This window comes from Pelodiscus sinensis, chromosome 12, assembly GCF_052426305.1.
Source record: "Pelodiscus sinensis isolate ZL-2025 chromosome 12, ASM5242630v1, whole genome shotgun sequence".
Taxonomy (NCBI): Eukaryota; Metazoa; Chordata; order Testudines; family Trionychidae; genus Pelodiscus; species Pelodiscus sinensis.
In genome coordinates, this window is record NC_143063.1 from 31,495,390 (window position 1) to 31,508,895 (window position 13,506).

At 42.7% G+C, this 13,506-nt stretch overlaps 1 protein-coding gene across 1 annotated transcript in view; it reads right to left on the minus strand.

Moving 5' to 3' along the window:
* Positions 1 to 13,506, minus strand: part of LOC102459884 (fatty acyl-CoA hydrolase precursor, medium chain-like) — a 29,728-nt gene that overhangs the window by 11,407 nt on the left and 4,815 nt on the right. The window contains exons 2-8 of the mRNA XM_075940076.2: positions 11,846 to 12,050; positions 10,297 to 10,438; positions 7,408 to 7,541; positions 5,292 to 5,445; positions 3,891 to 3,992; positions 2,116 to 2,220; positions 482 to 529 (exon numbers count right to left, since the gene is read on the minus strand). Of these exons, the coding sequence (XP_075796191.2) occupies positions 482 to 529; positions 2,116 to 2,220; positions 3,891 to 3,992; positions 5,292 to 5,445; positions 7,408 to 7,541; positions 10,297 to 10,438; positions 11,846 to 12,050 (890 nt within the window). The remainder of the gene's footprint in view (positions 1 to 481; positions 530 to 2,115; positions 2,221 to 3,890; positions 3,993 to 5,291; positions 5,446 to 7,407; positions 7,542 to 10,296; positions 10,439 to 11,845; positions 12,051 to 13,506) is intronic.

Genomic DNA, 13,506 nt, shown 5'->3' on the forward strand with positions numbered 1-13,506 from the left:
ACTTATACTATTTCATCCCTATTGGGTCTACATACATATAAATAAGGGCAAAATTAACTTATGTTGGGGGATTGCAAAACAGTGCAGTAAGCTAATCTAGTGATGGGAAAAACCATGTAAGTGGGGCAAAAAATTGCTATTTTGTAGAAAACAATAATTCTGCTGTTCTATCCTTTGTGCAAAGTTTTGATTACTCCATCAAAAACTTCCTGGATGCCAAGTGAAAGAGCCATCTACCCAGCCACAGTGGATTCATTTGGCTGATGACTTTAGTGGTACTGGAAACAGGGGGGGGGGGGGGGGGAGGGCCATTTGCCTATTGCACATTTTCTCATATACTTGTAGTCTCAAGCCTTCAGTTTTTATGTTTGTTCTATATGGGAATTGTGAGTTTTGGTATATGCTTGCAGGAATGGCTTCTCTTTCTTTAGAAAATGGTTACAGAGAATTCAAAGCCCAAACAGGAAATCAAAAGAGTCACCATTTCAGAGTCTCCAGAAGAAGCATTCAAGGGTAATCTTGTGTATTCCTGCAGAAGGCAAGAAGGAGAAAAAAAAAAAAAGGATGAGTTGTGTGATAGTTGCCACTCTCGATTATTCTAATCTTACAGCACATTTGGTTTCTTTTATTGCAGTAAAGAGTGTCACTGAAGACACAAATTACAGCGTCACCTATCATCTTAATTTCTTCCTGTCTTTTCCTTATGTTTGCTTCTGCTTAACAGCCAGCAGGGTGACCATAGGAATGGCCAAAGAATAGAACAGTGGTCCCTCTGCTGGCCTATCTGTGAGAATGCAATACACCAGATACTTGAAGGTGAATATCTCTAATATAGCACTCTAGTTATGGGGGAGGTGGCAGTTCACCCTGATCAACCGAAGCATAAGGATAGACAAGCTTTGACATTTTCATGTTTTTCAGATGTTGTTCTTAATACACTTTAAGTAGGGGCTAGTGATTTATCACCACAAGTTATATAAAAATAATGTGGTCATGGCAAAACAAAATCTAAGGTCATGAATATTGAGGAAAATGCCAGCATCATATTCTTTATATCCAAATGGTCTTTGTTTTGCAATATAAGTTGTTTAAAGCCATGCAATAACATTTAACAGATAATCAAGGTCGGGGTTTTCAAAGAAGTCTAAGGATACCCAAGTTTACTAGAGTTTGGACATTGAACTCCCATAGAATAGGGAATCCCACCCTACAACTATTTAAAATGGCCTTCCCAATGCCCATCAGTCCAGGAGAAGAGAACTCTCTCTCTGGACTGCTTCCCTGTCTGTCTCTGCCATGGCTGCAAGGACAATAGTGCTGTCTTGGTGCATCTCATACTTGCCCCATTACAGAAATCAGAGATAGACACCTTTCCCCAGCAATGACAAACTATTAGAGCTCCTGCTCGCCATGGGTAGCCAGGCTTTAACATGACGACTGCTCAGGTTCTCAGGGAAGTGAAGTCAGTTCTTTACTGCCACATTCACCACATGGCAAAACCCTCAAATGTCAATAGTTATAAAAATAAAAAAAAATAAAAATCAGAGGCCTTGATTCTGCCGACAGCCAGGGCAGAAAATGTACCATTAGCCAGACATATCTAATCTTCATTAAAAGCTTATTAAGGAACAGTATTTAGTTCTACAGTTTAATTCATATGTATCATGTAATAGCATTGCTGTTTAGCTGTTACCCAATAGTGAGTGCATTTGTGCTCTGGCAATAAAGAAGGCCAACACAAATAGTCCAATATATTCTCTATCACTCATTGCTTTATAAATGTCTGTCCTATCTCCTTTTACTCATTTTTCTTTCCAAGGGTAATGATCCTATTTATTAGGCATTGTTATATTAGTATTGGGATATCCAGTCACAATCAGGGCTTCATTGTGCCAGGCAAAGCAAATGCAAATGCAAATGCAGGGGCCCTGCCCAAAAGCACTTATCTAGTATCTTTAATTCCTCCTCTAATCAAGCAGAAAGGGACTTGACAAGCATACTCTTGGACCCAACTTTGAAATCCTGTTTGCTTGCAGTAAAAGGTGAACACTTGCCACACACACACACACACACACACACACACACACACACACACACACACACACTACCACTTACCATCTTTAGTGTTATTTCCATCATCTCTTCTTCTGTCTTTTCCCTTAGACAATGAACCATTGCAGCAGAGCTGGTTGATTGACAGCCAGATACCCTAGCAATTTTCTGCAATTAATTAAAAAGTCATTTTTAATAGCGCTCTGTGGAGAACAAAGTTTAGCTCTCAGAAAACACTTTACCCTTCAGTGTGCTTTGTATACCGTAAGTTTCGGGTGTGTCTGGGATTCTGGTGTCACAGAATCCTCCTGTAAGAGTAAGGAAGTTCAAGTGTACATTCTGGAATGTGTGTTTCAAAAGCTTTTCAAGGATATGGCTGCAAATGAATCAGGGATCTGCCCATAGCTAAGCATCTCCGTGTAACAGGGTTTTGTGCACTTGCTAGTGCAATTTGCTTTCTTAGAGCTGTATAAACATTAATTCATTGTCACAACCCCCCCCCCCCCATGTAGGAAAAACAAAGGCACAGAGGTTAAATGACTTGAGCAAGTCAGAGGGCCTGACTTAGCGCTCAGCTAAGATTGTAGAACAGACTCAGGCCACGTCTACACTGTGGGAGCTACGTCTATACTGGCCCCTTTTCCGAAAGGGACATGCTAATTTTAAACTTCGTAATAGGGAAATCCGCGGGGGATTTAAATAAAGATGTCCGCCGCTTTTTTCCGGCTTGTAGAAAAGCCGGAAAAGAGCGTCTAGACTGGCCCGATCCTCCGGAATACAGCCCTATTCCGGAGGATCTCTTATTCCTACTTCAAAGTACTTTGAAGTAGGAATAAGAGATCCTCCGGAATAGGGCTGTATTCCGGAGGATCGGGCCAGTCTAGACGCTCTTTTCCGGCTTGTAGACAAGCCGGAAAAAAGCGGCGGACATCTTTATTTAAATCCCGTGGGGGATATTTAAATCCCCCGTGGATTTCCCTATTACGAAGTTTAAAATTAGCATGTCCCTTTCAGAAAAGGGGCCAGTGTAGACGCAGCCTGGGAGGTATAGGAAAGATCAGCTTAAGGTACACAACTCCAGCTACATAATGTAACTGGAATCTAAGTATCTTAAGCCAACCTTGGTGTCATCTCTACAGTGGGAGGTTGATGGGAGAAATGCTCCCATCTATTTCCCTTACTCCTAGAGACAGCGTGGAGTTCTGGAGCCAACAGAGGAACTCTCAGCATTTGTTTTAGCTGGTCTTTACTAGACCCACTAAATCGAACCCTGGAAGATTGAGCGCCAGAGTGTCAATCCTTCAGTAAGTGGAAACTGTCTCATTCTCTCTCTTTGTAAGTGGTCTAAGTGCCACTACTTGGGACAGTACACCACACCCAGAAGGAGTGTGGGTTACGTGGTTAGTGAGCGACCTTAGCTTCTTTCACAACTTGTGACTAGATTTACATTTGTTGCTCAGTAGTGGACTCAGCTGAGCTAGGGACAGCAGAGCAGCTAGCTGAGAGGGAACCTCTGGGAGTCTGCCTATTGACTACCCCTGCTGCAGTCTAGCCACAAAACCACAATAACTTTCTTTACAATGGGATGCTGGGGCCCATATCTTTTCAAAAGTGGGAGTTAAGTCTAAGCTAGAAACATGTACATACATGTGCCTCTGTGGATTTGAACATGCCATTATTTTAAGTCCACATATAAATGGGTATTTGAGAATCAAAATATAAGCCATGCAGTTTTCTTATTTCCAAAAAGAAATGTAGGTGCTCATATCTACATTTTTACAGGTGCAAATCAGGTCCCAGTTTTTACAAATGTAGACTCAATATTACAAAGAACATACATTAGCTTGTGCTTCAGGATGAGCGGTAAACAAAGCCTTGCTTGCAACTCCACTCTCTGAGATGGCCTTATGGAACAAGCCCTTTGCCAGAGGAGATAAGACCTAAAAAGCAGGAAAAGAGGGAGTGTACAAACAGTCTATTTTGATCATGAACTGCAGTGTCAGGAATTACCCGTATATTAGTGAATATAACCTGCAGGTTATATACATTTTTACAAACCCTGCCCCCTGCAGGATGTACATGTCCACGTCTTATACAAGTTGATTTTTACTCCTTGAAATCCCCCTGGGAGCATCAGTTCCCCTAAGCTTTTCTGCTCCCCCCCCATTAGAACTGGGTCAGCTCTGCTGCAGGGGTGCAGGAAGGGCCTGACAAGCTTCCAGCATGCCTGCGTTGTGCTCTCCGTTCCCCCCGTCTGGAGGAGGGTGGGTGGCACCTGGCTGCGGCTGCGCGGGGTGGGCCTGGGCGCGAGCACGGCTCCCCTCCTGCAGGCCGGCTGGCTCACTGGCAGCAGGATGGCCATCACTTTGTGTTTGCTCTCTATGCTGGGCGGCTACCTCCTCACCTCGGCGCTGCTGCTCAAGTGCCCGGGGCTGCTGCACTGGCCCAAGTGGCAGCACTTCTGATGCCGCCACATCTCCCACCGGGCATCAAAGACCACCTTTTATGAAGGAGGCAGAAGTCTCTGCGGGTTACATATGTCCGCAGATAATCTAATTTTTTTTAAACACGATAGAAAAGCTGCAGGTAATATATGAGTGCGTGTTATACATGGATGCGGGTTATATTCACTAATTTACGGTACATTTGAATACCATTATTTCAGTTTTAAAAGTAGTTGCAAGGTCTGATTTACTTCCAAACCCACACAGCCTAGTGCAGATTATCCTCCTGATTCTAAATATGCTGAGATTAACTAACTAAATAACTAAATAACTAACTAACCAATCATGTGGCATGTAATGGAGCCCAGATGCATGTCTATCTGTTATGTGCTGATACCATGGTTGCTCACCTAGACTGGGTGAAAGTATATGCAAGTGATCCTTAATGCAGATCTTAGGCACTAACTTGGAATTTTTACATTGGGGTGAATTTTATTCTCTGTGGCCACAATTTTGCACCCTATGTCAGCTGTTTAAAATAATGCAGTACTCAAGTTAGCTAAAGAGGAATCAATACTTGGTCTGTTAAAACAAATAGGAGATTATATGAAAAAAGAATTTAATCAATTAAGAGATTCTATAATATCAAACTCTGTTAAAGAAGTTTGATGTCCTGTGATTCCCAGCTTCTTCAACCTCCACTATTATCATCCCTCTCCTCATCTCCCTGACTTTTTACTCACAATACAAATATGGGGCAGTTTTTAAAGTCATTAGCCATCACTGTAAACTTACAAGGGCAGAAACGCTGACTCCTCCCGCGGACTCGCCAAATATAGTGACAGATCCTGGATCTCCTCCAAAATACTCAATATTTTCTTGAATCCACTGGAGAGCTGCCACTTGATCCAAATAGCCCCAGTTTCCACGAGCATGTTCATCACCAGAACTGATAGCAAGAGAACAGAAAGGGAAATAGATTGCCTGGAGTTTTATCACATTCATTGTGTTATATAAAATATAGCCAAGGATAATATCTCAGCTGGCAATGAAGCAAACGCCTGAAATTGGAGCTGTTGGCAGTGTCAGAAAACAAGTGAGAAAACACTGAACTTTGGAAAACTCAGGTGAGGACTAGCATCAGTTATCTAAATCACACTCCTAGCCCTAGATGCTAGTGGAGCATAATCTAAGGCAGCGTTTCCCAAACTATGGGCCGCGGCCTGTTACCGGGCTGTGGGAAAAGAATACCGAGCCTCAGCGTGGCTGCCAGGGTGTTCCGGGCTCCCGGACTGTCCGTGCAGCGCTGGGTTCCCCAAGCCCTCAGCCGGGCTGGGCGGATGCAGCCGTATGTTTCAGGCTCCCAGCAGGGGCATAGTGAGGGTTACCAGGTGAGCTCTTATTTCTGGCTGTGGAGGGGAAAGGAGGGGTTGGTTATGGGCCACAGGGAAGCAGGGTCGGGGCAGTGGAGATGCCCGGGGGAGATAGGGAGGGGAACCGGCGGAAGCAGGGCTGGCCAGGGCAGATCGCAGGGGTGTGAACCGGCTGGCGGGGGCAGTGAAGCTGGCTGAGGGAGATCTCGGGGCAGGGTTGGCCGGGGTGGGGGGGCAGTGGGGTTGGCCAGGGGAGATCGGGGGGGGGGGGGGGGGAAAACAGCTCGCTGGGGCAGCAGGGCTTGGCCTGAGAGATCAGGAGAGAATCGGCTGGCGGGGTCAGCTGGGCTGGCCGGGGGGTAGACTCGGCCAGCAGTGAGCAGGACAGTTCAGGACGCATGCAGATCCTAAATAAAAATTTTAAAGCAGTGCCTTTTAAATATCCCCACTACTGACAGTGAGGTTTAAAGGCACGACAGTGTGTCAGAATGGAGAGAACCTGGTGCATTCACCATCCGGAATGAGAATATGGATACAAAATTCCAAAGATGGTGTCAGCTTTCTGAAAATAAATGAGCCCCTTTTCAATACATGATGTGGTGGTGCAGGGTTTTATTGGATTACAGTCCATTTTTCCAATCCATATTCCCTTAACTTGCTGGTAAGAATATTGTGGGTGGCCGTATCAAAAGCTTTGCTATAGCTGGCTCTGGGGGCTTTGGGAGGACCAAAACTACCGTATTTGCATATTCATAATTTGCTTAATGAATATGCAAATATGCAAATGAATGTTACCGGTCCTCCGAAAGCTCGTGAATGGATTTACTGGTCCCCATGTCAAAAAGTTTGGGAACCCCTGATCTAAGGGTATGTCTATGCTGCTGTTGGAGGTGTGATTGCAGGCTGTATAATTATATCAGCACTAGCTTTAATCTAGGTACTGTGGTTAAAAATAACAGTGAAGCCAAGCAGCACAGACCTTTGTGGAAGTACAAACTCAAGATTCCAAGGGGCTGTGCAGCTGGATTCCATGCCACCACGTCTTCACTGCTTAGCTGTGCTAGCTAAATTAAAGCTAGTACAGATGTGTCTACTCATACTGCACTGCAGAGAATGACAATGCCTTTTGGTGCTGAGATACTATAGTGATGAATACAGAGTAAACGACAATCACCCTAATGCCCCAATTCAGCAAGAAGTAATGAAGTTGATGGGACGACTCCTGTGCTTCAAGTTAGGCACAATTGCCTTAAACACCCTGTTAAATCAAGGCTTGAATACATCAGTGCTACCATAATGAGTGCATTTTAAATGCACAGATTAAACAACCACGCCTAAGAATTAACCCAAACTTCAACAAGATGATGTTTTTCAGGTCAGATTTTCCTCTCCACTGAGGAAAGGACTGATATTTTCTTCAGCTTCCCCTGAATTCAATCAAAATAAAGCAGATCAAAGAAATCAGATTGTAATGGTGTTCAAAATATATCTGAAAACGGAAATATTATTCTGTGTGCACTTAGGGCACAATGTCTTACCTAAAATATCCAAGGATCCCTAGTCTGTACTGAATTGTTACAACCACCACATTTTCAAAGGCTGTCAGTGCTGACCCATCATATGTTGAAGCTGCACCAATCACTAATCCACCTCCATGGATCCATACCATAACCTGAATAAAAGCAGGTAGAGAATAAAAGCATGTCTACATTAGGAAATTTCAAAATAACTCCCAAAATATCTATTTCAAAATTAGTCTGAGGCAGGCTACACAGCGCAACTAAAAGTCAAATTAAGCCACGCAACTTTAGCTACGTCAATTGCATACCTTAAGTTGAAATAGCTTAAGTCGGCTTTTGATGCTGACTACACAGCAGGAAGTTAAAGGAAGAACCCTCTTCCTTCAGCTTCCCTTAATCCTCATGAAATGAGGGTTACAGGAGTCAGAGTAAGAAGTCCTCCAGTTCAACATTATTTCAAAATAAAGGCTTGTATTGTAACATCAGTTACTCCAAAATAACGCTGCTGTGTAGATGTACCATTACTGTGGATGTGCTACCTTGACTTAGAGCCCGAGGGAGCACTGTGGGGTAATTACTTTGAATGACTCTGGGGAGTAGGTATTTCAAAATAGCAGCAGCGGAGCATCCACACTACTGCTGTTTTGAAATAACGGTTTTGAAATAAGCATTATTCTACATGGAAAGCAGGAGTTATTTCCAAATAAACAGCTCCTTTTTTTTAAAATGAGGTTGGTAGGGTGGATGCTCTGTTATTTTGAAGTAAGTGCATAAGCCCTGATCTATTTACTTGAATCTGTAACACCCCGATAAAAATCAAATAAAAGATTGCTATTTTTGCTGTGATGAGGTACCATTTTATGCTACTGCACAACACTACAATTGTGCTGGCCCAGCTGCTTGAAAGTATAGTAAAAAAAAAAGTGGTATAAAGTTTTCATACTTGAAAAAGTCTGAGAAATTATCTTTATTAAATATTCATATTATAATAATGCTCTGTTTTGTAGTGTTTACAATCTAAAGACACAGACAAAGGGAAAGGAATGGGAATATAACTTGGAAGCAGAAAAATATGGGAAAAAATTGACCCAGATTTGTTGGTTACAAATTGTATGGAGCTTTGGGTTTTATTTTTTTTTAATTGGGGTAGGAGGTAGAGAAAAAAGGGGAACAAAGAAAGGGAATAGTTACCTTGGTTCTTCAATGCCAAGTGTTCTTTCAGAATACTTCTTACACTAACAGATTCTATTTTCAAAGTTTTTTTGGCTTAATTAGGAAAATAGGATGGCCTTCCAGAATCTGGCAGGCTATATCAGTCTTTTTGGATCTCAGATCTAAGAAAACTCACAGGCTGTGTCTAGACTGGCAAGTTTTTCCACAAAATCATGTGATTTTGCGGAAAAATTTGCCAGCTGTCTACACTGGCTGCTTGAATTTCCGGAAAAGCACTGACGATCTCATGTAAGATCATCAGTGCTTTTCCGGAAATACTATGCTGCTCCCGTTTGGGCAAAAGTCTTTTCCCGAAAGACTTTGCGCAAAAGGGCCAGTGTAAACAGCACAGTAGTGTTTTCCGCAAAAAAGCCCCGGTCGCGAAAATGGCGATCGGGGCTTTTTTGTGGAAAAGCGCGTCTAGATTGGCCACGGACACTTTTCCGCAAAAAGTGCTTTTGCAGAAAAGTATCCTGCCAATCTAGACGTGCTTTTCCGAAAATGCTTTTAACGGAAAAGTTTTCCGTTAAAAGCATTTTCGGAAAATCATGCCAGTGTAGACGTAGCCACATGGTATGAAATATACAGAATGGCATGAAGAATAGAATAGATGTTCAAGAGATTTGGAAAGTTCTGAGTTACAACAACAGAAAATGGGAAATAAAATAAGAAACCACCAAACTGAGGCAATAGCATGCAAGTCATTCCTTTATGATGGCATAATTTTACTATTTACAGTACTTCATTCTTCTCTTTTTGGAATTTTAAAAATAAGAAACCACCAAACTGAGGCAATAGCATGCAAGTCATTCCTTTATGATGGCATAATTTTACTATTTACAGTACTTCATTCTTCTCTTTTTGGAATTTTATAAATGAAATTGTGTTACATACAATAATTATTTATCACTTCAGTAAATATTTAAATTGTAAAATATTAGAAGGCTTGTATGTTGTAAGTATTAGCAAATATTTAAAAAAATATGAACATGCAACTAAATAGATTGCTTTTGAAAATCAGACCAGCCTCTAAAACTGTACCTATAAATTTGCACACAATAGTAAAGTGCTGTGAAGTTTCTTTTATCCCCTACTGAAAACCAGGAGTAAGTTCAAATTAAGATACACAACTTCAACTATGTTCATACGGGGGAGGGATAGCTCAGGGGTTTGAGCCCTGGTCTGCTAAACCCAGGGGTGAGAACTCAATCCTTGAGAGAACCATTCGGGATCTGGGGCAAACTTGTTGGGGATGATACTTGGTCCTCCTGTGAGGGCAGGGGACTAGACTTGATGATCTCTGGAGGTCCGTTCCAGTTCTACGAGATAGGTATAATTACATAGCAGATGTCAAAGTACTTTAATTCAAATTTTGGCACCATCCACACTGCAAGAAATCAAACAGAGCACACTTTCCCTTCAACTGCCCTTACTTCTCAGAGAAGCAGGACTACTGGCATCGACAGGAGTGCCCCCTCAGTTCAAATTAGTGTGTCTTCAGTAGGCACTCTAATTTGAACCCCAGAAGATCAACTATGGCTGCTTCAATCTTATCTGTAGTGTAGACATAGCCTTATAGATTCAAATTGAGCCCTGTAATATGTAGGCACTGACCTCAAGAGAAGTTGTGCCCATTTTTACCAAGGTATAATTTGATCCATAGAGTTACACCAATTTTGCAGTAATGTTGCTTACAGGTAACATGTCTGTGTCCGAACTGGCAGGTGTGTACACGTTTAAAAACAAACAGTCTTCAGAAACTCGGAAAGGAAGTTTTTCTTTTCTGTTAGTAAATGCGTCAGATAGCTGCTGCCCAGCCACTGGATCCTGTAGGCACCTTAATCATTAAAACAAATTAATTAATTGAAAATAATATTTAACCCAATCATAGTAACAAAACCTGTCAGATGCTCTATCCACAATAAATACAGCAAGACCCCCAGTGACAGGTTTCCAGATTGTTGATAATGGAGAATCATATCACTGTTCTCCATTTTTAACAAACATTTTCTTACCTGTTACTGACAGCCAATACTGTCATTCAGTGGAAAGGCAAATGGATTTTTGTCCATCTTATGTAACCCAATCAGCTAGTATATTATAGCTATCAATCACATCACTTAATACACTGTTGGAAGGCATGTTGTCACTACAGTGACGAAGGCAGAATAAGACCCTCAATGGAATAAACTGCCCTCAACTTTATATATGTAACTCTGGGAAAGTGACTCATTTAGACCCTCCAATGTTTCTTATATGTCAGGAGTAGAACTGAAGAAGAACGGTGTTTCATAAACACTACTTATTGGAAATTTAAAAATCACTGAGGAAAAAATAATTGATGAAGAGTAGGAGTGGTCTGTTTCTAAAGCCAAATCAATATTCTGGGACATACCTTTAAAACTTACTTAAATTAACAGTCTAGAGGCACTAACAAACCCCAATTAAACAGTTCCACCACAGCTTATTTCACTAGACTTATTTTTCCCTTAGCGTATGTCTACACTTGCACCCTAGTTTGAACTAGGGACGCAAATGCAGGCATTTGAAATGTTCAATGAAGTGGGGATTTAAATATCCCATGCTTCATTGGCATGATCTCTCCAGCACGTTTCACTTTCGAAAAAGCTGGAATTCGGAGTAATGCACCAGCGAGATCATGCTAATGAAGCGCAGGATAGTTAAATCCCCACTTCACTGACAATTTTGAATGCCTGCATTGGCATCTCTAGTTCAAACTAGGGTGCAAGTGTAGACATATAATGCTGACACTCAGGTGCTGTGGCTAGACAGGCATGATTTTGCGGAAATGCTTTTAACGGAAAAGTTTTTCCATTAAAAGTATTTCTGCAAAAGAGCATCTAGATTGTCACGGGTGCCTTTGCGCAAAAAGTGCTTTTGCGCAAAAGCATCCATGGCCAGTATAGACGCGATTTCGTGCAAGAAAGCCGCGATCGCAATAAATTCATGTTGCCTGTCTACACTGACCCTCTTGCGCAAATACATTTGCGCAAGAGGGCTTTTTCTCGAGCGGGAGCATCAAAGTATTTGCGCAAGAACACTGACAATCTTACATTAGATCGTCAGTGTTCTTGCGCAAATTCAAGCGGCCAGTGTAGACAGCTGGCAAGTTTTTGCGGAAAAGCGGCCACTTTTGCACAAAATCTTGCCAGTCTAGATGCACCCCCCGTGTTTTCCACATTACACATTCCTACCCATCCAAATGTTCATGTCACTGTCTTACATGGGTGGGTAGAAAGTTGCATCTCTGAGGCCCTTCCATGGCTCAGCTGGTTCCGGTGGGGAAAATCTCAACGGTCCAACAGGTGGCTTTGCAAAAGGTATTCCCAGGAAAACCTTTACAGATCTTTCAGCTCCATCAACTTTGATTTGCTGTCCTCGCAGTTTCCCATATTTAGTTACCACTTCTGGGTGTGAAGCCTTTTGTCCTGTGAAATGTATGCATAAAATCAGATTATGTCAGTAGGGTCAAAATAACTTGTGTGGCAGAGCGCTGGCCTTGCCTCAGGGGATCCTGAGCTTCTAGGGGGATAGTGTTTGCCTCAGAGGCTGACAGGGGAACCTCCACATAGCCTCTTGCCCTTTACTAGAGGCAAGGGTCACAGCGTACTGAGACATCTTCATTATAGGCCAGTCCAACAGGTTTGGGGTAAACTCCTCTTTAGTCCCAAATTCCCTCTTCAGCAGTAGTCTTTGTAGTGGTGTGGGGAGGAATTGGGGGAATCCAGGCCCACCCTCTGCTCCAGGTTCAAGCCAAGGGACCCTAATGGCTGCAGCAACAGCAGCAGCAGGTAGTAATTCCTCCATCACTAGAGATGCAGCTTTTCCTTGAGTCACCTCCCCCAACCAACTCCTCCCCATACCTTTCTCCTGGCACTAGACCATGTCTTTCTTCTTCTTCTCCTCCTCCTCCTCTTTCCCCCTCCCCTCCCCTCCCCTCCCCCTCTCTTCCGGTCCTTAGCCTGCTGGCCCACCCTGAAGGGAAGCCTTTTAAACTTGCTCCAGCAAATCCTTAATGGGCTGCAGGTGTTCTAATTAGTCTGCTGCTTCAGGCAAGCTTTGAATTAGCCCCAGGCTCTTCCTGATTATGCTGCAGCAGCCTCTGCCCTGGTTCTCATGGAAGAGAAAACTGTCCACTCAGAGGCCAGCATATCTACCTTCCATCAGACTGTGGTAGCCAACTGGTCTGGGTCTGTCACACCTTGTAGGTTTCTAAGTGCTTCAGATGTTTATGAATATACCTTTGATTTTTTAATTTAAACCTTTCATACAGAATATTTGAATAAGTATTCATGAGTAAGTAAAAAACTTAAAAAAACTCAACCTCAAATCATATCTACTTTTAAGTTTAACCATGCTATGAGAGAGCTGTATTAGAGTTGCTAATTTTGGTTGGATGTATTCCTGGGCTACGTCTACACTGGCCCCTTTTCCGGAAGGGGCATGTAAATTTCACCTATCGTAGTAGGGAAATCCACGGGGGATTTAAATATCCCCCGCGGCATTTAAATAAAAATGTCTGCCGCTTTTTTCCGGCTTTTAAAAAAGCCGGAAAAGAGCGTCTACACTGGCCCCGGAAAGTAGGAATAAGAGCCTCCGGAAAAGGGCGCTTTTTCCAGAGGATCGGGGCCAGTGTAGACGCTCTTTTCCGGCTTTTTTAAAAGCCGGAAAAAAGCGGCGGACATTTTTATTTAAATGCCGCGGGGGATATTTAAATCCCCCGCGGATTTCCCTACTACGACTCATGAAATTTACATGCCCCTTCCGGAAAAGGGGCCAGTGTAGACGTAGCCCTGGTGTTTTCATCACTTGGCATAATCTTTAATTAATGATTAATCTTTAACTCCTTGGATTCTAGGACAATCCTGAAAGGTTGGCAACCTT